Source organism: Sminthopsis crassicaudata, chromosome 6 (genome assembly GCF_048593235.1).
Source record: "Sminthopsis crassicaudata isolate SCR6 chromosome 6, ASM4859323v1, whole genome shotgun sequence".
NCBI lineage: Eukaryota > Metazoa > Chordata > Mammalia > Dasyuromorphia > Dasyuridae > Sminthopsis > Sminthopsis crassicaudata.
The window spans coordinates 183398029-183424209 of NC_133622.1; the positions used below are offsets into that span (position 1 = coordinate 183398029).

The 26181-nt window shown below is 35.6% G+C and overlaps 1 protein-coding gene across 8 annotated transcripts in view; it reads right to left on the reverse strand.

Moving 5' to 3' along the window:
* The window catches only part of AFAP1 (actin filament associated protein 1), a 231522-nt gene that overhangs the window by 36593 nt on the left and 168748 nt on the right, over positions 1–26181 (reverse strand). For all 8 annotated transcript variants that reach the window (XM_074274085.1, XM_074274082.1, XM_074274078.1 and 5 more), the window contains 2 exons: positions 23035–23246; positions 11022–11167 (listed from right to left, as the gene is read on the reverse strand). In XM_074274085.1, coding sequence (XP_074130186.1) covers positions 11022–11167; positions 23035–23246 — 358 coding nt within the window. The remainder of the gene's footprint in view (positions 1–11021; positions 11168–23034; positions 23247–26181) is intronic.

Here is a 26181-nt window from a genome sequence, read left to right on the forward strand (position 1 = left end):
CAAAATACTTAAGACTGAAATATCCAACTAACAGACTATCACAAGGTCCATGCACAAGGAAATGAAAGCATCATGCTGATGACTTTGTGACTGGAGACAATGGTACAAATATAAGAGAAGGATGAAAAAAGAAGTGAGAAAATGGCAAGGTTTGGCTATGATTTGTACAAGAAGTTAAATAAGAGAGGAGTTATAAGAATGATATAGCAAGGTTGTGAGTCTGGGTGGCTGAGAGAAGAGCAGTACCCTCCTCAGTAAGAGGAAAGTTGAAAGGAGAAAATGATTTGGGGGGGGAAAGAAAAGTTCCTTTGGACTTACAGAGTTTAAAGTGCCTATAGGCCAACTAGTTTAATTAGTACAAATAGTTTACCTCTTTGAAACATAAAAAGAAGGATTTGCCTTTAATAAGGAAATGTCTGCGTAGAAGAGGACACTTTCTAGGCTCAGAGTTGCCATAACTTGAAGTCTGATCATGAAACTTCTCTATTTAAAACTCTTCAGTGGCCCCCTTTGCCTACTAAATAAAATATAAAATCCTCATACTGTCACTTAAGGGCTTCTGCAATCTGGCTCTAGCCGACCATTCCAGTTTTATTTCTTCCTGCTCTTCCCTGCATGAACTTTATGTTAGCACTAACCTGAACTATTCCTCTAGCTATCTCTTCAATCCTTTGTTCTAACTGAACTCTATACATCTAATGACCTGTTTTTTTTTTTATCCTGTACTCATCTGTTGATATCTATGCCTCCAATGACCATCTTCTTTTTCTGTATCTATCTGTTGGTATCAATGCCTCCAGTGGTCTCTTCCCAATACTGTTTCTACCTATTGATATCTACCTTAGCCTTCAATGCTTAACTCAGTGATTACCATCCCTATAAAAGTTTTCCCTGACTCCTGTCTCATCTTGCTCCCACTTCTACTTGCTCCCACTTCTCATCACATCTTGGTAGAGCTTCTTCTTGTATACTTATAGTCCACTTCTTTGGTTTTTTTTCTGTTTTTTAAAATTGTATTTATTTTATATTTTCTCCAGTTATATTTAAAACATTATTTATATTATTTTTGAAACTTTTGAGTTTCAGATTCTATTCCTTCTCTCCACCCTCAGTCCCCAGTAAGAAACCACATGTGAAGTTATGCAAAACATTTCCATAAAAGTCATGCTGTGAAAGAAAACATAGATCTCCCACCCTAATAAAAACTCTTAAGAAAAATAAAGTTTAAAAGGGAGAGAGAGAAGAGGGGGGAGACATACACACACGCACACAGAGAGACAGAGAGAGAAAAGAGATAGACAAAGAAAGATTGTGTGTGTGTGTGTGTGTGTGTGTGTGTGTGTGTACATGTGTATGAAATCATAGAGGACTTTTCAGGATTTTTTTCTGAGAGCATTTTGCTCATCATTTCTCATAGAACAATAATATTCCATGATAATCACATTCCACAATTTATTAAGCCATTCCACAATTAATTCAGCCATTCTTTAATTGATGGGCATCCCCATATTTTTATACATATAAGTCATTTTCCTTTTTTTTCCTTTTAAATCTCTTATGGCATTCATATCTAGTAGTGGTATTGTTAGATCAAAAGATATGCTTGAATTTATAGTCTTTTAGGGATAGATCATATATTATGGTCATTTATCAATTGGGGTATGACTCTTAATTTTTATAAATTTTACTCATTTCCCTTTATATCATAAATATTTGTATTTTTATCCTCTTCCCTATTAGATTGTAAGCTTCTAAGAGGATTGCCTTTACATGCAATATCCTTAAATGCTTTTGCTTTTCTTGTACTCCAAGTACGAAACCTTAAATACAGTAGATGCTTAGTAAAAATCCACTAGTAAATGCAAAGGATACTGTGGAAGGAGGTGGGGAGGGTACAAGCAATTTTTAATTGTCTACTATGTGCTAGATACTATACCTTAAGATCTTTACTAATATTACTTCATTTCATTTAGAGAAGAGGATTTCTGGTATACTGAAAGATAATTTAAACAAATGATCTTTAAGATGGTTTTCAACTCAAAGATTATTCCATAATTATACAATATCAAATTAATTTTTAATCACCATTTGGAAATCTGGAATTACTTCATTATTTAAAACCAAAATCATGCATATCTTTTTCTTATTATTCATAAAACTATCATGGGTTTTAGATTTTTTAAATTACCTTAAAGTTTCCTTTATCAAAACCCAAGTGAAATCCAGATGAGGAAATAACACATTTAAGGTACCATGAGGCACTGGGTTTGAATTCCAGCTTTGCCAATTGAATCCTAAGCTCTTCTCCTTATCTAACAATATCTCCCATGTTCAGATACAAATTTGGGGAGAAGGGTAGAGGAGTGACACTCAAGGGAAGAGAACTACAGATGGAAAAACTGGAGAGAAAGATACTCATTAAGAGCTAATGGTTAATATTTAGATGGTGATTTAAGGTTTTGCAAAGGGCTTTAGAAATAGTATCTCAGTTAAAGCTCATCTTGGGAAGTATGCATTGTTATTACTGCCATTTTGGAGATAAATCGAAGAAACAGAGGTTAAATGACTTATACAACTACTGAGGCTGGATTTGAATGCAGGTCTTCCTGACACTATAACTCCTGGTCTATCCAATGCATCAATCGATAAGCTATTTGCCAGTCACTATACTAAGCAATCTCTAAAATGGGAGATTGGGGGGAGGGTGGCTAACATTTTTTTTTTTATTCTCTCCATTTTTACTCTAGGTTTTTATATTTTCTATTGTGTTGTTTAAAAAAAATAAAAAGACAGAAAAAAAGAAATATAAAGAGGAGGAATGAGTCTTATGTTAGACAAACTTGAGAGGAGAAGTTCTGCAACAAAGATAGAAATGTAATTCCAGCCTTAAAGAAGGGGGCAGAAATAGTATTTAAGGATTAAGATCAGCATTAGATTTGTAGGCTGCCTTTTTCAGCATCATCTGACAAATGAATTCAAAGTAAGGTTATACCTCCCTCTAGTGGAAAGAAAGCAATCTTACATTCATTCTCTTTTCCCTATCTTAAGTGTTATCGAAATGTTGGAAGTATTGGGGTTTAAATTGCTCATCTTGTTACAAGACATTTCAACATTTCTGATGTACATTTCTCATTTGGCCAGACTCAATCCTTGAATGAATGAGAGCAAACTAGTTATTGTGAGATACTGCTGTTTAATGCATATTCAATGGACTTGGGGGTCAGAAACTAGTGGTTCAGCTCTATGCTTTACTATGGAGCAGATGTGACCCTCAGCAAGTCAATCTCTTTCTCAGACACTCAATTAGATGCCATATCAGACAAGGGTTGGATTTAAGGTCAAAAACCCCTGAGTTCCAATCATGTCTCAGATGTTTACTATTTTTGTGATCCTGGACAAGACACGAAATTTCTATTCAACCTCAATTTCCTCATCTGCAGCACCAACCTCATGAAGTTGTGAGGATCAAATTGAAAGCATTGGGTACATCTTAAAGCACTAGATCATCTGGACTAGAGCCCTTCTATCCCTGACCCCAAATGACTGAAATAAGGAGAAATCTAAAGGACAAATTTTTTTTTTAAATTCTGAACCTGAGGAAATCTTTCTCTTTATATACCTTATTTTATTTAAAAACCATGGCTAAGATTATTTTTGTACAGCAAAACAACTGTTTGGACATGTATACATATATTGTATTTAACTTATACTTTAGCATATGTAGCATGTATTGATCAACCTGCCATCTGGGGAAGGGGGTGGGGAAAAGGAGGGGAAAAGTTGGAACAAAAGATTTCGCAATTGTCAATGCTGAAAAATTACCGATAGATAGATAGATAGATAGATATCTTGTAAACAAAAAGCTATAATAAAAAAAAAAAAACATGGCTAAGTCACATCTAGAGAAAGAACTATGGAGAATGGATGTAGATCAAAACAGTATTTTCATTTTTTTGGTTGTTTTCTTTCTCATGGAATTTTTCTCCTTTTGGTCTGATTTTTCTTGTACAATATGACAAATATAAAAATTGCTGGAAAGGATTGTACACATTCAACCTATCTTTACATATATTTGGAAAAATACTACTAGGAGAGGAAATAGTAGCTCACCCAGAAACTGAATTTCCATGTATATTATCTCTAATATCTCAGTGGGACATAAAAGAATCATAAGCTCTTATGGGGGAATGGTACCAGAAGTCACCTCAACCAACATCAATCCCAAAGAAGAAGAAAGGAAGTGACTGGTGAGAAGTCCAACAGTATTCAGAGAGTTTGTTAGAATAAGTTCCCATACTGTGCTTCCCACTACATGACTTTACTTCTCACACATTGTGATGCTCCAGCCAGACACTTGAAGCAAATAAGCAGAAAAGGAGACGGGAAGTGAATGGTGATATGTCCAGCAGCACTCACAGAGTTTAGATTAGAATCTAAGCTCCCATATTGTGCTTCCCATTATACTACATCGCCTCTCACACATTGAGACGATCCAGCCAGACACTTGAAGCAGAAATAGGCAGCACTTCAGCTGGCAGCCCCAAATGTTGGTAAACGGTTGCAATATTTGACGATCTAATAGTTCAGAGAAGAAAATAAAATATTGGCAGAATCCCAACATTCAAATGCCAAATGACAGATGGACTAATGATAAATGTTTTCCTGTCAATACTGAATACTTCTCGATCTTTTTTTTTTTTTTTTTTTTTTTTTTTCTGTGTATGTCTTATTTACTGGTTCATTACAACTTCCCCAATATGGGGAGAAGGGGAAGGTTAAAAAATCCAAATGAGTGTGGTAGAGCCAAGAAAGGGGGGAGAACATTTTCAGAACAACTTCTGATACATACACAAATCCAAAACTTCTCATGAAAAATAAGCTCTCTGAATATGTAAGTTTCAGTGGTTTTTCTTATCATTAATTGCTTAATATATTATTATTATTAAATATATTGCTTTGTCCAGAAGATACATCCTTATTATTGTTGTTGTTATTGTTATTATTATTATTCATTGTCTTCTCCCTAAAATTTATTGTTCACATTTCCCCCATAATGAGTCACACAGAAGCCCATCATACCATAATTTTAATTAGCTCCTAATTAGCATGGAACGCAAGAAGAAAATTTTACTTCAGAGCTTTCCTATTCTGAAATTCCTCACCTAAATCCCTTCTTTTTTTAGGTTTTTACAAAGATCAAGATTTTTTTGCTAAAAGAGGAAATACTAAATGTTAGATCTACAAGAGGCAGAATAGCACACAGAATGTGAGAGGTGGAAGGAAACTGAGAATATAAAGCTATCACAGTGGATAATTCTAGCTTTGGAGTCAATTAAGAACACCTGAGTTCAAATCCTACCACAGACACTTGCTAAGAGATCTTTGGTAAGTCACATAGAATCTCAGCCTTGGTTTCCTGATTTGTATAATTAGAATAATAATAGAATCAATTTTAAAAGGCTGTTGTGAGGATCAAATGAGAAATCATATGGAAAGCACTTTGCAAATCTTAAAATGCTATATAAATGTTAACTATTATAACTGTATTAGTAATGTTAGGATTATTGATGATGATGATGATGATGATGACCACGACAATAATATGGAACAGAAAACATCATTTTTGGAGAGACTCTTGAATACAAAATGTTAGGAAAGATCTAAAAGATCACTCAAACTCATTTGAAAAAATAAAGCTCGGGAGGAGTGTTCCAAAAGCACCCTGGGAGATTTAGGGACAAATCGGTTCTAAAATCCACCAGTCCACTGCTTACTCCATAATGTCATGCATATTCAGGATATAAAAAAACAAGAAATGCCAGGTCAGTTGAACATTGCAATCGCATTGCTCACAACCTCCTGTTATAGACACGTTAATATGGCACTAAAGATGCCCCTGGCCACAAATTGATATGTTTTTTTTTCCCTTTTCCTTTTTTAAAAAAAAATGAAAACTGGGTTTTGCATTCCTTTTCCCTGATATGTGGCCTAGCTACATTTGGTTTGGATTAATATTCCATTTGTTTGTAAAGTGAAAGCCAAGTAATATTCTGGGGAGAATGTTTTTATTCAGTCATTCTCTTACATGTGGTTATCACTGTTTGCTGACAGAGACACAAGATGATTGTGAACCTCAGGAAAGCTTTTTGCAGGCCTTATGCTTCCAAATAATGAAGTTAAACAACTCTAAACTTCACTTTCTTATAATTCAAGCCAAATGGTATGTAGATTTGGCAAGTTTGGAATGATGGTCTTCACATAAAATCATCTTGCTGTGAGTAGAAGAAACATTGTAAATTGTGGTAGCTTTTCCTCTTGTCATAATAGCAACTCTTTACTTTATATTGATTCTTTGTTATTTACCAGGCACTTTCCAATTACATGGGGAGAGTATTATTGATCCTATTTTGCAGAGAAGGAAACTGAGGCTAATAACTCATGTGCTGTATGTAAATATGGAGCTGGGGAAAGAAATCCAGTATCATTTCTAAGCCCACGACACTTTTCACTATATTTTTTACTTGTATTACTAATCTTAATTTGTAAAGAATCACTGAGCAATAGAACTTAAAGATGATTTTGTGTGTGTGTGTGTATGTGTGTGTGTGAATTAGTCGCTTCCAACTCTTTGTGACCCCATTTGGGATTTTCTTGGCAAAGATCCTGGAATGGTTTCTCATTTTCTTCTCTATCTCATTCTACAAGGAAACTGAAGTAAACAGGATCAAGTAACTTTCTCAGAGTCACTCAGCCAGTGTCTTGAGGTCACATTTGAACTCAGGACCAACACTGTTCCTCAAATCACCTAGCTACCAAGAGGGAGCCTTACCAATTTACCTAATCCCACTGTTGTGATTCTGCAGATAAGGAAAAGTGACTTGTTTAAGGTAAATTGAGTTTGGGATTAGCTAATGACTGGGAATCCCACTGGAATTTACTTAATTTTTGCACATCAGTAATAACAGGAAGGCCACAATACCAAAGCAAATTAATGTCATCCTTCAATAATGTGCATAAACAAAATTGTAAGCATTTAAAATAAGGCTCTATTGTGGTTCACACAGAAAAGCAGCAAAAAGAATGTTTCACTTGTGTTTAGGAAAACCCCTAACTGGTACTGGGACTTTCCTGGTAAAGTTTTCTCTCTGTCTGGGTCACTCAGTTAGCTCTGATGCCAGTTCTGCCTTGGCTATTCATCCCACGCTGACTCTGGGCAAATCCCCTTCTGTATCTAGGTTGCAGTAGTCTGATTTGGTTAGACAAGATCAGTTATTCTTAAATCTAAAAATTGAGATCTATGGAAAAATTCCAGGAGTTGTAGCTTTGAATGAGAAAAATATTTTTTGATAATTTTTTTTGGTGATCTTATGTATTTTGTTTTATACATTTAAAACATCATTTTGAGAATGCATGAAGTTGATAGTGCACTGGAGAACCACTGGACTTGGAGTTGGGAAGAGTTATAGCTACCTGTGTGATCCTGGGCAAGTTGCTTAAGCTCTGTCTGCCTCAGTTTCCTGTAAAATAAGGATAACAATACCTACCTCCTAGGATTGTTATGAGAATAACATGAGATCATGCAAAATATTATGAAAATCTTAATAGGCTGTAATAAATGCTGCCTTTTACTAAATTTTTTATAAGTTTCCCTGAACTCATCACAATCCAGGGTGCAAAGGAAAACAAGGGTTAAAAATTTCTGAACTAGGTGATTATTAAAGTCCTTTCCAGTCCTGACCTATGTTCTTAGGTTCTTTCTCGATGTTATATTCGATTTTCTAAAGTTCCTTCCAATGCAAATATTCCCAGATTTCCTCTAACTCTGACACTTTTAAGTTGTGGGGGTTCTTTTTTGCCAGTTTTGACATTCTCTGTTCTCAGGTTCTTTTCAGCTCTAATATTCCAGATTCTAAGATCCTTTTCATTTCTAACTTATGTTCTAAGGTCCTTTTCAGCTATAACATTACAGGTCCTAAGATCCCTTGCAAGCTCTAACATTCTTTGCTCTAAGGATTCTTCTAAATGTAACAATCAAATTCTAATGTCCCTTATAGCTCTGGTATTGTTTTCCTCATACTAAAGTTCCTCGCAGTGCTACCATTCTCGATGTATGTTAGTTTAGTTGGTGAAACATGGTGATGGTGAAGCCCTTAAATTCCCCCTGAAGGCCAGTTAACTCTGCTTAAAGAAAAACACTTTCCAACTACAGATTTCACTGGTCAAGTTTTCAGCAAATACTTAATTGACTAATGCTAGCCAAGATAAAGGGGTATGATCCAATGTACCCCACACACTTTTTTTAAGGTAAGGTGGCATGTGTTTTAAATACAGTAAAGAAAACTCACAAATGGTTTGAGTTGATTATCTTCATGTTCCAAAGAGTGTTCTTTCTCGCAAACAGACTTGGTGAGTTTACAACCAGCTATTAATATAATCTATTGTCATTTGCTGATTACATGATTCCCCAACTTCACATCTGTTTCCTACATCCACCCGCCTCTCTGCAGTATCACTAACAGACCCTCTTGGGAGGAGATAAATACAAAACAAAAGCCAAAGGAAGATTTGATAGCCTATGGAATCACAGAATATTAAAATTGGCCGCTAGGGATTATTATGGTTTTCTAGTTGAGGAAAATTATACTTGAAAAGGAAAGAGAATTACACAGATTACAGAGTAAAAAGTATATTGCAGAACTGAGCCTAGACCTGTGCATCTGAAACTCCACCTATACAAAACTAAACTCATTATGTTTCTCCTGAAACCTTTTTCTTTTCCTAAATTCTTTATTATTGTCAAGGGTGGTATATTTCTCTTTATCTCCACCACGATACCATCACAACACCTGGTGTAGGACTTCATGCATTATCTTGCACCAGGTCTATTGCAAAACAAACAAAAAAAATTGCTAGATGGTTCCCTGCCTCAAGTTCTCTCTCTCCCTTCCTCCTCTTTTTATTCTCTCTTTTCCTCCTTCTCTCTCTCTCTCTCTCTCTCTCTCTCTCTCTCTCTCTCTCTCTCTCTCTCTCTCTCTCTCTCTCTCTCTTCTCCTCTTCCTTTTTCTCTCCTACTATGGTTATTTACTGGACAGTTAGGTTGCACAGTGGATAGAGTGCCAAGCTTGGAGTCAGGAAAACGTGAATTCAAATTCAGCTTTAGGCATTTACTAGCTGTGTGACCCATTTGAGGATTCCTTCTCCAGCTCATTTTACAGATAAGGAAACTGAGAAAAATAGTATTATGTAACCTTGTCCAGGATCACACAACTAGTAAGCAACTGAGGCTGGATTTGAACTTCTTCTGACTTCAGATCCAGTACTCTAATCACTGCACCATTTAGCTGCCTAACAACTCTTGTGACTCCCTGCTTTCTAAAAATTAAACATGAAATCCTGTTTGACTTTTAAGAGTCCTTCATAACCAAGCTCCATCACACTTTTACATTCTTTCTGCACCATTATCCCCCCATGTATTATACGATCCAGTGATCCTGGTCCCTATGCAGTTCCTTGCACAAGACTCACCACCTCCAATTCTGCATTTTCTCTGGATGGATATCTCCTTTCTTTAGGATTCGTTAGCTCATCTCTGTCCTACAACTTCCTTGATTTCCTTCAAGTCTCATGCTATGAACATTCTATGATTAAAAATAAAATTCTACTTTCTACAGGAAGTTTTCTAATGCCTTTCATTCTAGAGTCTTTCCTTAGTTGATTCCAATTTATCCTTTATTATAAAATTGTTTGCATTTTCTTGGTATATGATTTATCTCATGGAACTGTGACTTCCTTGAGATTAGGGACTACCTTTTGTCTTTCTTTGTATCCCTAGTACTTAGTATTATCCCTGGCTAATAGCAGGCACTTTAAAAATACTTGCTGGTGACTCCCTTAGCAAGAGCTACACAAAAAATCCCCAGAGTTTGAGGCTTCCATCTTTATTGTGATGAATGGAAAGCATTGTGAGGTTTAGGGGGAAAAAAAGCAAAAGACTTAAAAGAATCTGAAAATATATTACAGTTTAAATCCCAATGTTGCTACTTATTACTTGTATTTGTTAGTCCTAATTTTTACATCTGTAAAATGTGACTTTTAACATGACCTCTTAGGATTATAGTAAAAATCAAATAAGTTGCTATTTGACTTTAAAGAAGATTGTTAACTTTTTCTGAGCTATAGTTTCTTCATCTGTAAAATCAGGATGCTCTATTCAAACTACCAATAACAGGTTATAATAATAGGGCAAAAAGCATTTGGTAACTGGACTGAATAAAATAAATATGAGCAGTTATTATTCCTAATTCCTCTTTCCCTTTCACATGCTTTTTCCTCTGGCTTCTCCCACTTCTGCTCTTTTCATCATTTCCATTCCTGGACTTTGAAGCTTCTTTATAGCTATTTTGTCAAAGAAATGTTCCTGGGTGAAAAGATTTTTTAAAACGATTTTTAGCAACTTTGCATATAAATTCAATAAGTACATTCAATAAACGCCTTAAAAATTCAGGCTCTATCTCCACAAGAGTCAGAGTCAGCTTCATCAAACTACTTGTTTATTAGAAAAGGCAGGCAGGATTGAAATGCCAAAATATTTTAATAAAGTCAAGATTAATATGGCCTAACATTGCCCATCTTTAGCTTTCTCTGTAGCAGTGTGCTCTGAAAAGGAGTAAAGGTTGATAAGGTTCCTGCAAACCAGAGTTAATAACAGAATCATCTGGCTGGGTGAGAGCACAGAGATAGCTGAAGATCAATTGTTTTTGAAACCTCAGACAATTTGATCCCTTGTCTCTGGCCACAACTTTAGCTTGTCCAGATCTTTTCCAAATTTTGGCACTGAGGATGGGACACAAATTCTCTAATATTTTGAGGGTGAAAGTAGATGGAATATATATTAAATACACTAAAGCCAACCTGAACTACTTTTTTGATGTTTAAGAGAAAACTGTTTTTTGAACATATAACTGAAAATTACTTAGCTATGGGAATCTCAGCAATATTTAACTCATTGATTGGCATCTTACCAGAATGTCTGTTTGGCTGTTTGGATGACATTTGCAGTCATTTCCACATCAATATAATCATAATGTAGTGCTCCAGGGTCAGTGGATGACCCTGTTTCTGCCAATAATATTCCAATCCATCGGCCCATCTCTTCTGATGATGAAGCCTGTTGAGGAAGAGGCAAAGAACAAATATCAATTCTATTCTAGGATCATCTGAACATTTCTTTTCAGTTTTATAATACCAATTTACATAACATAGTTCCTGTGAATATTGGGATAATAATTAATGATGAAGCAACAAATATTGACAAGTACCCACTTATTATGGTCTAGACTCTGTGTATGACATTGTTGATCGAGAAAAGCTATGCAGATATATCTCATTAGGAATTTGCTGATATGATATCAAAAAAACCTGGAAATTCTTACATGAACTTATGCTGTGAAAGTGAGCAGAAACAAGAGAATATTGTACATAGTAACAAGATTATGTGATGACCAACTGTAATGGAATTGGCTCTTTTCAAAAATAAGGTGATTTAAGGTAATTCCAAAGGAGTTGGGATGGAAAGTGCTATCTCTTCCAGAGAGAGAACTATTTGGGTCAAAGCACAGCATAGTGTTTTCATCTTTTTTGTTACTACAGTTGTTTGCTTGCTTGATTTTTCTTTCTTTTTCATGTTTTCCCCTTTTGAGCTGATTTTTTTTGTACAGTATGACAAACAGAAATATATATGGAAGAATTGCTTGTTGTCTTGGGAAGGTAAAGGGGAAAGGAGAAAAATATGGAACACAAGGTTTTGCAAAGATGAATGTTGAAAACTATCTTCGCATGTATTTGAGGAAATAAAATATAATTTAAAAAAATAATTTGCTGATAGAGTATGCTGAAGTAAAGAAAATGGGGGAAGGGAATAAGCATTTATGAATCACTATTAAATGCCAGGTACTGGACTAAGTATTTCACTAATACATTGATCCTCCTAACAACCTCCTGGGAAGTAGATGCTACTATTATCCTCATTTTTAAAGTTGAGGAAATTGAGGTACATAGCAGTTAAGTGACTTGTCCAGGATTACACTAGTAAGTATCTAAGGCTAGATTTGAATTCAAATCTTCCAAATTCTGGGCCCAGACCTGTATCCACTGTATCATCTGGCTCCCTTGAAGATAGTAAGCATAAGAGAGGTATTCTATAACCAGTTCTTCATTTGTGATACGTTGACGATCCCTGCTATCACTAGGATCACTACTTTTTCTCCTGGCACAGATTATAACTTCTTATCCTGGTTATTTTTGCTTGTGTTTTTCATAAATTCTCCATATAGGATCCACCTAATGCAATGAATTGCATTCTCAATTGTTTTTTAACATTCTAAAGGTAGCAATGCAGCTTTCAAACTGTCTCTGCGTTATTCTCCAGTCTCACTACAAAACTGATCCTTTTCCTTTTCTCTTTGAGCATCTATCCAGCTATCCATCTTCAACCATCTGTCTGTCTATCAGTTCTATTTCAAAATCATATTAATTTTGTAAAAACAAAAGCTAGCCCACTGATACCCACCATGCATTGCCCTTTAGGTCACTGACCTAAATCTTATCATAAAGTACCACATGAGTACACATATGAGCTGTGCATTTACACACAAGTCATTTAACTTTTTTGAACCTCAATGTCCTAATTTGTAGAATGAGTGACAACACCTGTGCTGTATCCTTTAAAAGGTTTTCATGAGAAACTTATCCTGTCAACCTTAAAGTGCTATAAGAAGATGTGAATCATCCTTTTTTTCAATAACCAAAACTAAATTCACAACACAAATATACCTACAAATAATAAAATTATTCAGGTTTCAGCAAAGTATTCTGGTGTGTCTATAAAAGCAATGTGAAAAATACCCATTAATATTGGGTAATGTCTAAAGCAACTTTCTTTAGACTCCATTGTTTTTTTTTAGTTGATCTCTGGCTCCACATCCACTTGAGAATAAGTTTTAATATGCATATTAAATCATCATGGAAAGAACTCTGGACTAACATGGATCTGAGTCCCAACTCTGCCACTTAGTGATTACATCATCCTGGGGGAGTCACTTAAAGAAATCCAGTCTCAATTTCTTCCTCTGTCAAATAAGGAAAATAATTCCTTCCTTATCTACCTCATGGGGTTATTGTAAAAAACAAAAATAAAGACAGAGCTGAAACAGAGCTAGGAGGGAAATGATATCAAGACTACTGAAATAAGACAGACCAGCAAGCATAAGCAGCTGGACCAGCAGCTGCCATGATACCTGATACTCAGCAGCCAATGATATTAAGGTTGATGAGATCCTTAGCTTTTGCTCCCTGCTCTATTTATGGTTTTCATAACTAGTACCAGACGAGTCCCTATAAGTGCTCCCATAAGCAACAGTAGCTCACACTTAGTTCTTATTCTACTTCCATGAGCTATAAAAAAGTAGGCTGTCACTTAAATAATTTAAAAGTGCTATGATTTGGCTGTTAGATGGAAGGCACTATATTCAAACCACCAGTCATGTCATTGTGTATGTATCCAGATCCCCTGCATCAACTTCCTGAAAGGCTTTGGTATTTACAATGTTCACTAAAGATCATTAAGTCTGCTCACAATTCTACAATTGACCCTCCCATCAAAGTAGAAGGGAAATGAGAATAACATAGAGCTTTTGGGAAGTCCAAGTAGGTCTACTACTGGAAATACATGACAAAAACAATTGTCTGATGGTTCAAGTATGAAGTTATTTATCTAATCAGTCAAAAAATATCTTTTTGTCTACAGCAGGCACAGTGCTAAGTCCTGGAAATACAAAGAAAGGCAAAATTCATTCCCTGCTCTCAAGGAGCAATCAGTCTATTGGAGGTCATAACATGAAGACAACTATGAAGAAATAAGATAACATGCTGGATAAATTGGATGTAATCAATAGAAGGAAGACACTTGCAATAAGAGGGAGGGATTGAGAAAAGCTTCTTTCAGAAGATGGGATTTTTATTGTGGACTTGAAAGAAGCCAAGGAAACCAGGAGGCAGAAATAAAGAGTTAACTTGGTGGTCAACTTAGAAATTATTGATAGAATCTGTTAAAAATAACAATTACTACTGTACTCAATATAAATCCTCTACTCCAGCTAGATGAGTCTACTGAATAAGTCTTATATACTCCTAATTCTTAGTCTTTTTTATAATAGCTTTATATTTTCAAAATACATGCAAAGATAGTTTTCAGTATTCACCCTTGTGTGCCAAATTTTTCTCCCTCTCTCCCCCAGGCAGCAAATAATCCAATAAAGGTTAAGCATATGCAATTCTTCTAAACATATTTCCATATTTATCGTGCTACACAAGAAAAATCAGATCATAAAGAAAAAAAAGCAAGTAAACAACAACAAAGGTGAAATTACTACTGTGTGATCCACAACCAGTCCCCTTAGCCTTCTTTCTGGATGCAGATCGTTCTCTCCATCACAAGTCTATCAGAGTTGGCCTGTGATTCCTAGTTTTTAATCCACATTATTCTACTCCCTGACCATAATGCCTTTTTCTCAACTTGTATCCTAATGAAGAAGTGATAGTTAACATTAAAATTTAATATAAAATGTTTCACACAAGCTAACTCATTTGGTCTTCCCATTAATTATCATTATTATTACCAAGATAACACTCATTAGGAACCTTGGGAGTTTATTGATGATAACAATATGAGAGACTCTAGCATTTTAAAATGTAGTGAAATGACCCTCAAGAGCAAATGATAATTTTTACAGCACTTTATGGTTCCAGCATCCTTGAAATATATGATCTTATTTGATTCTCATCTTAATCTCCCAAATCACCATATGACCAAAGGGGTGAATAAGAAATACCACTGAGTCTGATGTAACATAGGTATCATCCCTGTGGGAACCACGGGAATTGTGGGTTACAGAGCCTGCTATGGAATGAAATGAGGAAACAGACTAGTGATCCGCAACATTCATTTGTTCTTTCATTCATCAAATGATCATGGATACTATGAGATGTTGGACAGCTCTAAATGTCCAGAAGGTTTTCATAATTTTGAGACAAACCTCTGCTTCATTTAATTTGTATCCATGCATCATAAAGTTCTAGGTTCCATTGACAACGCATTGAACAAATCTACTTTCTTCTGTATGACAACTTGGAAAACCAGTACCATGAACCTCTGACTGAAACCTCTTTTTTTCTATTTCTAATCTAAATATAGGGAACAATTAGGCATTTATTAAGCACTTAATATGTACCAGGCACTGTTCTAAGCACTAGGAATAATAATTAAGCCTACAAAAGAATGATGGTCCCTACTTGAAAGAGCTTACATTTTTAATGGGAGAAGACAACATAAAAAAAGAAGCTGAAAATGGGGCAGGAGATGATAGTTGAAAGTCAGAAGCACAGCCAGAAGAGGAATGAAGGTTGGCTGATATGGCCCATGCCCAAAACATGCACAGTTCCCTTATATATTCACATAGATTTATATGATAGAAAGATTTATATAATAGAAAAATATATAAAATAAATACTGTATTTAAATACTGTATTTAAATTCAGATGGCTTGGGCTCAATCCTCTCAAAGCTTTTGACTTCCTCTGACCTAGACCTGTTTTCTTTTTTGCAAAATTAGGGAGTTCAATGAGATGTTCTCCATAATCACTTCTAGCAAAGTGTTCTATGATAGATCTATGATCTAGTCTATTACTTCTCCCTGGTTGCCCAATCTGGAAATTTATTTCACTAATGTTCCTCTAGAAATGTTTTGCCTAAATTTTAAAATATTGTACTCCCATGTACTCCCAGGACATTAAAAACGGGTCTGTTTCACCCCAGCAGAAATAAATTTTAAAATCAGTTAACATAGCCCTGTAAATACATGCTCTAAAATTTTTGATAAAATACAGATGGAACTGGAAATGTCAATGCCAGAAAAATAACTACCTCTTCCACACTTGGCACATCTGGACACACAAAAAGTGGGCACTGATGACTCAAAAATCTAGGCTTCGAAGGGGGTAAAAGGAGGGCAAGAGGCCATCTCCACAGGAAGCTACCCATACCCGCTGTGTGGGCTTGATGGGATTGAGCAATATTCCATGAAAACCATCACCACAAGGCTCAGGGCCAACTAGGCCACCAAAGCAGTGGATGACATTTGAGTGAACTTTTGTAAATACACATGTAAGACCTCCAACAGGAGACCCACTCTTAGGATCATCAATGATGAGCTACTTTGGAGTTTACATAGAAATTTCTAATGGCACATTAGAAATCAAACTTTGAGAGATATGATAAACCATAAATCACATTGTTCAATTTTTCCTCAGCCTGTGGGTACTCTACAACAGTAGTATCAAACTCACATAGAGAGGCAAGGGCCACCAAGCCATACATAAAGAGAGCCATAAATTGACTTAGTTTTTAAATATAATGTTAATTATGTATTATTGTAATTTTAGTTATTTTGTTAAATATTTTACATTTACATTTTAATCTGGTTCAGACTGTATTTAAGAATATTGCCAGCCACTTGTGGCCTGCAGATATTTCCACTCTACAGCATTACTTTCAAGTTGGTCATTCAGGCTCTGCTTGAATACCTCCCTGCATGGGGTACTCACTACGTCCTGTGCAAGCTCATAGATTTAATTGTAAGGGAAATTGTAATTTCCCCTAATATTTCAATACCAAAAAGATCTGCAATTTCACTGCCATGGAAACCCTATATAACAACATATGGTCTTCAAGAGTTGACATGGCTGAAAAAAATCACTTGAAATCAATCACATCAGCTGAACCTCTCTAAATCTATTTATCCCAGACAACAAACACATACTTTGTCACTTAGTGACATTTGGCAGGATCTGACAGACCCTTTGAATCACCACCACAATGATGCATTAGATTAGGAATGTAGCGAAGGATTATCTGAATACTGTTCCAAATTTGCCTCTCCTTATAAAAGGGTCCCTTTGGTAATTCAGTAACTAATTCAACTTTGATAAGGTTCAAGATCCTGATTCCAACTCTCTTTTAGAATGAAAAGTGTTATTACAGAGTATAGCTATACTTCTTAAACAATGAAAAGAAACCTGACTCTTTTGAATGTTTATTAATGTTTTTTAAAAATGTAATTAAAAAATCTTGGAAATGCCACAATAATCTACCCATCTAAATTGGAGCAAAACAATACCAGCTGGCCCTCCTGTGAAGACATTTATGAGATTTAAATATATTCCTATTAAATTTCATCATGATTTTTAAAAGATGAAATTTAATAAAGTGTGTATGTAAAGGTTAAAAAAAATTAACCACAAAAGTATAGGATAAGGCAGACTATTTATATAGAAATAGAAAAAAGAACAGCTCACATTAAAAAAAAAAAAAGACTCATGGGTTTTAGTGCCCATAGGCTGGATGTGAATTAAGGCATGATGATACTGCTAAAAACAAATAAGACTGTAATCTTGAACTGCAATAACAAAGGTATATATGTTACCTAAATTCTGGTGCTATCCTTGACCTTTGATCAGGACCCATTTGGAATATTGTGTTCTGATCTGAGCTTCCTAACAAGCTAGGGTATATACTGAGGAGGGGACCAAGATGGCAAGAGGTTTGGAAACCATACCAAACAGTAGTTATTTTTTAAAAATTGGAATATATAGCCTGAAGAAGAATAGCCTTAGAAGCACCATAAGCATTGGCAGTTGAGATTTGTCCTTTTTTTCTATGATTAAGAACAAAGGCTAAAAAGTAGAGATTTCGCCTCCATATGAGCAGGTACTTTATAACTAAGAGAAAGACTTCAAGAGGGAATGTGGAAGTCAATGGATGACCATTCAACTCATCAGAAACATTTTGGAAGGCACTTGCATGCTCCTAAAAAGTATTCCAAATTGGAGGATCCCTGACTTTTCTAGGAATGAGTACTCAAAAAGGAAGAAAAGAAAGTTGTTCTAAATTTTTTTAATGTACAAAAAAGTTAATTTGAGGAGCTTCAGAAAGAGGCAGAAGCATGACATTTTCAAAACTATTATATTGAATTTGTTATATACTCTTTAAAAATTTATTTTGCATCCAATAAAGATTTATACTTTTACAAATGACTCACTTTTTGTAGCTCCAAACACCACTTCCTACATACCCATTTGGAGGCAACGTAGGTTTCTAAGCCTAAGGTCTCCAAGAATAGTGTTCTCTCCCCACTCCCCAGACCATTAGCCCTGCTTCCAATTTAGCTCCCACATACATGATCCAGGGACTAAATCTTTGTGGAGAGTTGGATTCTCCCAACAACTGCCTCTGCAAACCTTCGGCCTCTGCCTCAATAGCCACAGCTACTAAAGATACAAAAAAGAAAGTTCTCATTCTTAGATTCTTCGAAATGTCAAATAATTTGATATCAGAAATGGTTATGATTTTAGCATCTACTTTATCATTAAAAGGACTATGGGGTCTTTCCTTTTGCCTTTCAACTGCTCCTTCCTAAATGTGTTCTCTACTAGAAAGGATGAAGGGATTGTCTTGCTTTTCTATTTATACCCTCAGTGCTTAACATGGATCTTTGCATATGCTAAGTGATTGCTAAATGTTTTTCTATTCATTTGTATCCACGTATAAAATAAGCTTCCCAAACAACATTTTTTAAAAGATAAAAATATTTTTAAAGTACTCAAGAGACTATTATCAGTCCCATTAAAACCATAGCATGGAAGGATACATCACTGATTTTAGAGTGAACAAGAGCTCAGCCTCTGACACATACTGGCTGTGAAACCCTAGTCTATAAGTTTAGTGCTCAAACAATTCTCTACAATTATAAACCACAGAGCAGTTTCTAATCTCCATCAGTAGAGGGAGTTCCTTCATCAAAAATTCCCCAAGTCAATAAAATGACAGTAAAATAGGGAGTGGGTGGCCAATGATGAGATTTCAGGTATCATATTTCATTATCTCAGTTTCCTTCCCTGCAAAACATAGGGGTTGGGTCTGATATCCTCCAAGTTCCCTTAAAGAAGAAGCATAAAGGATGCTGCCCATAATATTCCAGTCCAGCTTAAAGTAGATTAAAAATGCAATTGGGGAAATACTTAAAATAAAATAAAACATAGATTATGTTAATTTATGATGTTTCAAGTCAACTCAGTCCAAAAGGCCTTCCATTTGAGTCTAGGACCATTACCTTAGAGTTCTGAATCTATAGTTATCTCATTTCTCTGTATTAAACTTAATTCAATACTTCATAGATTTATGATTTCATTGGTTAAAATACTGCTTAACTGAGGCAGATAGCAATTTTTGTGCCTTAACAGACAAAATCTTTCAAAGAATATAACCCAAAACTTCAACAATGTGTGAATGACTCGCTATTAGTTTTATATATTTAACAAGGTATTGATGAAAAAGAGAGTCTATCCATTAGACTTCTAAAGTCCTTTAAGAAAAGGATAAATTTCTGCTTCTTTTTGTAACCCAGCTCTTAGTAGAGGTCTCTGGCACATAGTAGGTACTTAATCAATGTTTGTTTTCACTGTTACTATACTCAGGGAATTAATATTATGATTATCCCCATCATACAGATAAGGAAACTGACATCCAAGGAAAAGTGACTTACTCAAGAACAGAGTTTATAAAACCCAAAGCTGGGTTTCCTAGCTTTAAATTCAGAATTTTTGCTTCTACCAACATTGGGGAAATTTTAAGAATGGACATTACAAAATACCACAGACAGTATCTATGGCTGGGAGAAAGGAAAAAGTTGTTGGTTTAGTATTCTTTTTAGAATAGAAAAAAATAGAACAAATACTTTAAGAAAGTCTGCTTACTTTGGTCCTGAAAATCTCTGAGAAAAAAAAACACTTGCTTTTAGCCACTGGAGATATTGATCAAATTTTTAAACTCTTGCCATCACTCAAGATGCTGATTCAACCACTTAGGACCTGAGAAGTATATCCATTCATCTGAGTGTTCTGAGACTGGACCTTTATTTCTAGAAGTGGTTATAAAAATGCTAGTTTTCAAGGACTTGTCATATATAATAGCAACCACCATATGAAATGGCACTGGATAAGGAAAATCATAAAACTGGCATCCATCTAAAACTTAACCTAACAAACAGAAATCTAGATTAAAAAAAACTCTAAATCAGTTTACTTATGATTTTGGTGACTATTCCTTTCATGGCCTGCATATCTCCCCAGACAAAGTCTTTGGATAATACAAACCCATTCCTTCTCACTGTCCCTTGCCAACCCTATTCTACTCTATTCAGATCATTGCCAATACCTATTCTATCTACATAAACAACCTCTCTGAGATCTTCTGCTCTCCTTTCCATTTCCACCTTCAAAGTTCTCAACTGGATTTTAACTTCACTCTCATCTAAATTAGTATAGCCTCAAAATTATGATTTCAGGGGCTCATAGTACAAATTAGGAAACATATCTTGAGAGATAAATAAATCTGCATAAGATAATGGATGGATGGAAGGAAGGAAGAAAGGAAGGAAGGAAGGAAGGAAGGAAGGAAGGAAGGAAGGAAGGAAGGAAGGAAGGAAGGAAGGAAGGAAGGAAGGAAGGAAGGAAGGAAGGAAGGAAGGAAGGAAGGAAAAGAGAGAGAAAGTGAGAGAAGAAGAAAGAGAGAGAGAGAGAGAGAGAGAGAGAGAGAGAGAGAGAGAGAGAGAGAGAGAGAGAGAGAGAGAGAGAGAGAGAGAGAAATGAATTTCTCTGCCCCTAAACCTCAGCCACCTCCTGACTGGAGAGTTTTGTACCTACTGACAGACCTCCTTAATGCTTAACTTCTCACCTGTCTGAATTGCCTACTACTGAGAGTTTCACTAAATAAATACTTCCCATGTTTCACCCTTTTGCCATTATCAGCATGATCTGTCTGTACTTTTTCTTCCCATGGATTAATGGCTTGCATTCAGAGGTAAGAGTGGGCCCTAAGCAGTTTCTGGCTTTGCTTCCATACTTAGATGTCTAGTCTTTGTATAATTCTGAGAGTGAGTCTCAATTATAGGTTGGACATGTCTTGTGAAATCCACTGTCACAACAAGCATGGGTTTTAATGCCTTCTTTTTCTCACCTCTAAATCAGATTTTATAATCTCAGGATCATAAAATAAAAGAGCTAGAAGGGATCCCAAAAGTTAAAAAAATGTTAATCCTTTCTCCTTAGGCAATAGCTATATCTATAGTTCTTGGATCTGGAATTTCAATAGTATGATTGTTCCCTCTGATATAGACTGAATCTAGTCAAACTCAAAACTAAAGAAAAATTGCCTTCACAACATCTCTGACAAGTAGTTCTAGATCATCTTCTTTAATGCTTCAGTGATGGAAAACTCACTTAGCACATAAGGTACCCCAAAATCCACTGTTGGCCAACTCTAATTGTCAGGAAGCTTTTCCCTATGTTGAGCCTACACCTGGGGTCTCTACAACTTCCTCCATTATTGCTTCTGGTTCTGTCTTCTGGCATCACGAAGAACAGATTCTTTTATTTAACAGCATTTCAGACAGTATCATTTGCCTAATTCGTTTTATAGAAATACAAAAGCAAGAATTTTATTAGGGAGTATAATGGAAAAAATGATGGATTAGAGTAAGAGGGACTACATTCAAATCCTGCCTCATTCATTTATTCCTTGTGCAATAATTGGTAAGCCATTTAAAACTTTCTGGGTCTGTTTCCTCTTCTGTAAAATGAGAGGTTTGGGTTCAAATACTGGATCCTCAGATTTGGTGAGCAGATTGCTATTTGTATCTTCTTCTCACTTAGCATTACTCATAATAGATGATAAATAAAAGGACTGCCTTGAAAATTATTATTCATTTGTTTCAGTCATGTCCACTTCTGTGAGTTCATTTGGACCTTTTCTGGTCAAAGATATTACGTTGGTTGGTCATTTCCTTCTCCAGCTCATTTAACAGATGAAGAAACTGAGGCAAACAGAATTGAATGACCTGGCCAGGGTCACACACCCCATACAGGCTAAATCTTAATTCAGAAAGAGGAGTTCTCTGAAATTTAAATCCAGCAATACCTAGCTTCATATCCTTAAAGATAGGGGTTAGATTAACAGTTGCCATTGTACACTCAACTACTAGTAGAATGTTTTGGACAGAGTGAGTACTTATTAAATATTTGTTGACAGAATTTGTTGGTGAATGACTAAGTGAATGGGATTTGGCAGAACAAACACAAAAAACAAAATTGTGTCCCCACCTCAGTCAATGAACACAGCACAAGTCATTGCTTAGTTTCATAAGGATTTTTGAATGAATAGTTTTACAATATGTTTCCTGCTTTTTTCCTTCCTCTTTCCCTTCCTTCTTTCTCTCTTTCCTTCCCCTTTTTTCCTTCTCTCTTTCCTTTTCCTTCCTTCTTCCCCGTTTTCCTTCATTTTTCTTCCTTCTTTCCTTTTCTTCTTCCTTCCCTCCTTTTTCTCTTTCCTTCTCCTTCCTATTTTCTTTCTCTCTTTCCTTCCTTTGTTCTTTCCATCTCTTCTTTCCTTTCTTCCTTCTTTCCTTCCTTCTCTTCTTCCTTCTTTCTCTCCTCTTTTCCTTCTTTCCTTTCTACTTTCCTTCCTTCTCTCTTTTCTTCTTCCTTCCTTCCTTCTTTCTCTTTCCTTCTCCTTTCTATGTTCCTTCCTTCTGTCCTGTTTTCCTTCCTATTTTTCTTCCTTACTTCATGGCAATCAGGGTTAAGTGGCTTGCCCATAACTAGTAAACTGTCTGATGCCATATTTGACCTCAAGCCATGATCTTTCAAAGGTGCATCAGGTATAGGAGAGGCAGACAGAATACAGCATCCAGACCAAAGTGAAAAGGCCAACGCAAAAAGGCAAAAAAAAAAAAAAAACCAGAACAAAAATGAGAATGGGACAGAATGTGAAGAATCTGGATCAGCAGAGCCTGAGCCCATCTCTCAGCTGGAAAATACTATCTGGTGTGCAGCCCTGGGAAGCCCAGCCCCTCACACATACCGCACCTCTAGTACAGCGACTTCCTGCCCATTTCGAAGCAAACGGAATGTCAAGGGATGTTTGGAATCCAGGCCTGGAATCACTTCACAGCCGCGGAGAGGGATGGAAACAATATGGGTCTTCAGATCTGTCCTGTCCTTGTGGAAAATGAGCTTATTATCTTTCACTCTGCACCAACGTTCCCGCCAACGGTTATTCGAGAGCACGTTTAGATAGCCTGCAGTAAAAACAAATGTTAAGACACTTTATCTGTCCCAGAAAAGAGTGGGCTTGGTTGGAATGATGGTAGTTTTCTCTATCCTCTTTTTCAAGGAAGAGGGCAGGGGAAGAATGGGGATGGGATTCAAGGAAGCCAATACTTGTCAAATAACCATTCCACAATACTATAAAATTGTAAATGGAGAGAGAGAGAAAAAAGTTCTCTAAGAACTCAGAGTATTCCATATATTCTTTGCACTTAAGATCAGTTTAGAAGTGAATTGTGCTCCCAAAGTCTGTTTTTGTTCTAGGTACCACAACTTCGGTGCTGGGCTTTAGGAGAGTCATTTATATTATGGCCAAAAACAATGACAGAAAATAAAATGATTAGCATGAATTGTAACATATGATTTGAAACAAAATATTTAAAATATTATGCGTTGGTGGGGGGAAATGGGAAAATATTTTGTTTGTTTTTCACTCAAGGCAATGGAAAAAGTTTCCAAATCTTTTCTTCTCTCTTCTCTCTCTCTGTGTTTTCTTTGTCTGTCTGTCTGTCTGTCTGTCTGTCTGTCTCTCTCTCTCTCTCTCTCTCTCTCTCTCTCTCTCACTGTTTCTCTGTTTCTGTCCCTTTTTCTCTGGGTGTGTATCTCTGTCTCCCTTCTGTCTTTCTCTGTCTCTTCTCATAGGGGAAAGTAGAAGGGAGGGAAAATGAATTTTTAATTGAAATAAATTTTACAAATAATGTATGTAAAGTACTTTACTAATCAGCTGTTGTTATGATTAATAAATTATGGGTGGCTATCTTCAAATGCAAGAGAATTAAGAATAGAGGTAACAGAGGTCAGAAAAGCCCTCCAAAGAATCCCAAGAGGTATTAATTACAGAGACATTTCAGCTTCATAAATGGAAGACCATTTTAAAACTAAAGATCTCAAACAATGAAATACACCGTCTTGCGGTAGCAAGTTCCACATTACTGAAAGTATTTAATTAGAGCCTAGATCTTGTCAGAGATATGGCTAGGCTATTCTTTCTTTCTTTTTTTTTTTTAATTCAATTATCTTTTTATTTTCAGTTTCACATTCTCTCCCTCTCTAAAAGCTTTCCTCCACCCATTGAGAAAGCAAGAAATATAATATCCATTATACAGATGAAGTCATGCAAAACATATTTCTGCATTAGCTATGTTCCCCCCCCACTCCCCAACCTCCCAAAAGCAAGAAAAATAAAGAGAAAAAAATATGCTTCAATCTGCACTCTGAATTCATCATTTCTCTGTTTGGATGTGGAGTGCATTTTTCCATCATGAGTTTGAGGGTACTCAAACATTGGTTTGGTAATTAAACTAAGGTCAAATTCTGAGTCAAAGGTCTCAATACTATGAACTGTGAAGCTGGCACATTATAGGTACTTAATATTTATTGAATGAATAAATGGAAGTTGATAATCATAGAATGTCAGGATAAGAAGAAAATAAAAAGCTAAACTTTTTTTTTAACCCAATTCCAACTAACAGTAGTCCCTTTATACATAACGGGACTGTATTTTTAGGGCATTTTATTGATTCATCTGAGAATCCTAAAATCATGACTATGATTTTATAAGCGGGGAAGTGCTGGGCTCCAGATCACTGCCCAAATCAGTGGTAACACAACCTAAGCATGAACAATAATAGGATTAGGTTACACACATTCTCTTATTATTATTTCTAGCAACCCTGTGAAGGTAACTGTCTACAGATTAAGAAACAGTGTGTCAAAGAGGACATGGAAGAAATGAATAAAAGTATATCTTTTGACTACCCAGTTCATGCAGACACTGTTCTGGGCTACAAATTTCTGCTGAAATGGAGGGAGAGGAAAATCCATTACATCCTTCCAATATGAAAATTATTATTCCCTTCCAAAATAAAGGAAGGGATGTAGATTTCATACCATAATTAAGTTAACAATTAAACTAAATACTTCAAGAAGAGGTGAATTCCTCATTACTGGAAGTATTCTAGTTGAGGCAATTGTCCATATCATTTACTTAAAAAATGCTTATTGTATTGAACTGAATGATTCACAATGATTCCTACTGCTTCAACAATGATCAACATAGATTCCCAAACTTTTATCTCCTGTGCCACTTTGACTCTCAAGCTCCATTCTTGTTTCAACAATCTATTGAATATTTCTAGCTGCTTGCCCAAGTTAGAACCTAAAAATGACCAAGTCAAAAATAAACTCATCTTCTTTTAATGGAACTTTGGTTTTATCCAGAGTGAGGAGAACTGCATTTGAATTAGGCCTCAATAAGCTCAAACTGCATGACCTTGCAGTCACTTTGCCTCTCATCATTGCTTTCCTTCTCTGAAAAAAAATGAGGATAAATACATTTACAATTATCTACTTTCTAAAGTTTGTTTTCTGAAAAATATGATATAAATGTGTTTTAGGTTTATAATTGTTGGCATGTTGGGATGAAGGTTCATATTTCATAGTGTGATTTGACCAGTTGATGAATTGGATCATAGGGTTTAGATGTGAAAGGGAATTTAGAGATAATCCAATTTTCTCTCTGCCCACCTCCAATCCCATTCCCACCCTGGCTAAGGTTATAAAGACAGAATTCAAACCCAGGTCCTCTGATGTAAATTATAGTTCTTTTAATACTACTCTACTCTGATTGAACTAAATTGTTGAGTTGAATGATTTTTTCAACTTGTGGCATAGGAAAAACATTTTCAAAATTCACATGAATTATATTTCTTTGAACATTATAAATTTTCTCAATTATATATACAAATAAGACCTAATCTATCTAGATCTCAGTTTCTTCCCTTGGAACTATGAAGCAGCTAGAGAGATGATCTCTTCCAGCTCCAAATCTTATGAAGTATGATTCTGGAACTAAAAAGCTAAAAAGGTCAAAAGCCTTTTTCTTAAATATTAACAAAGGCAAGAAAC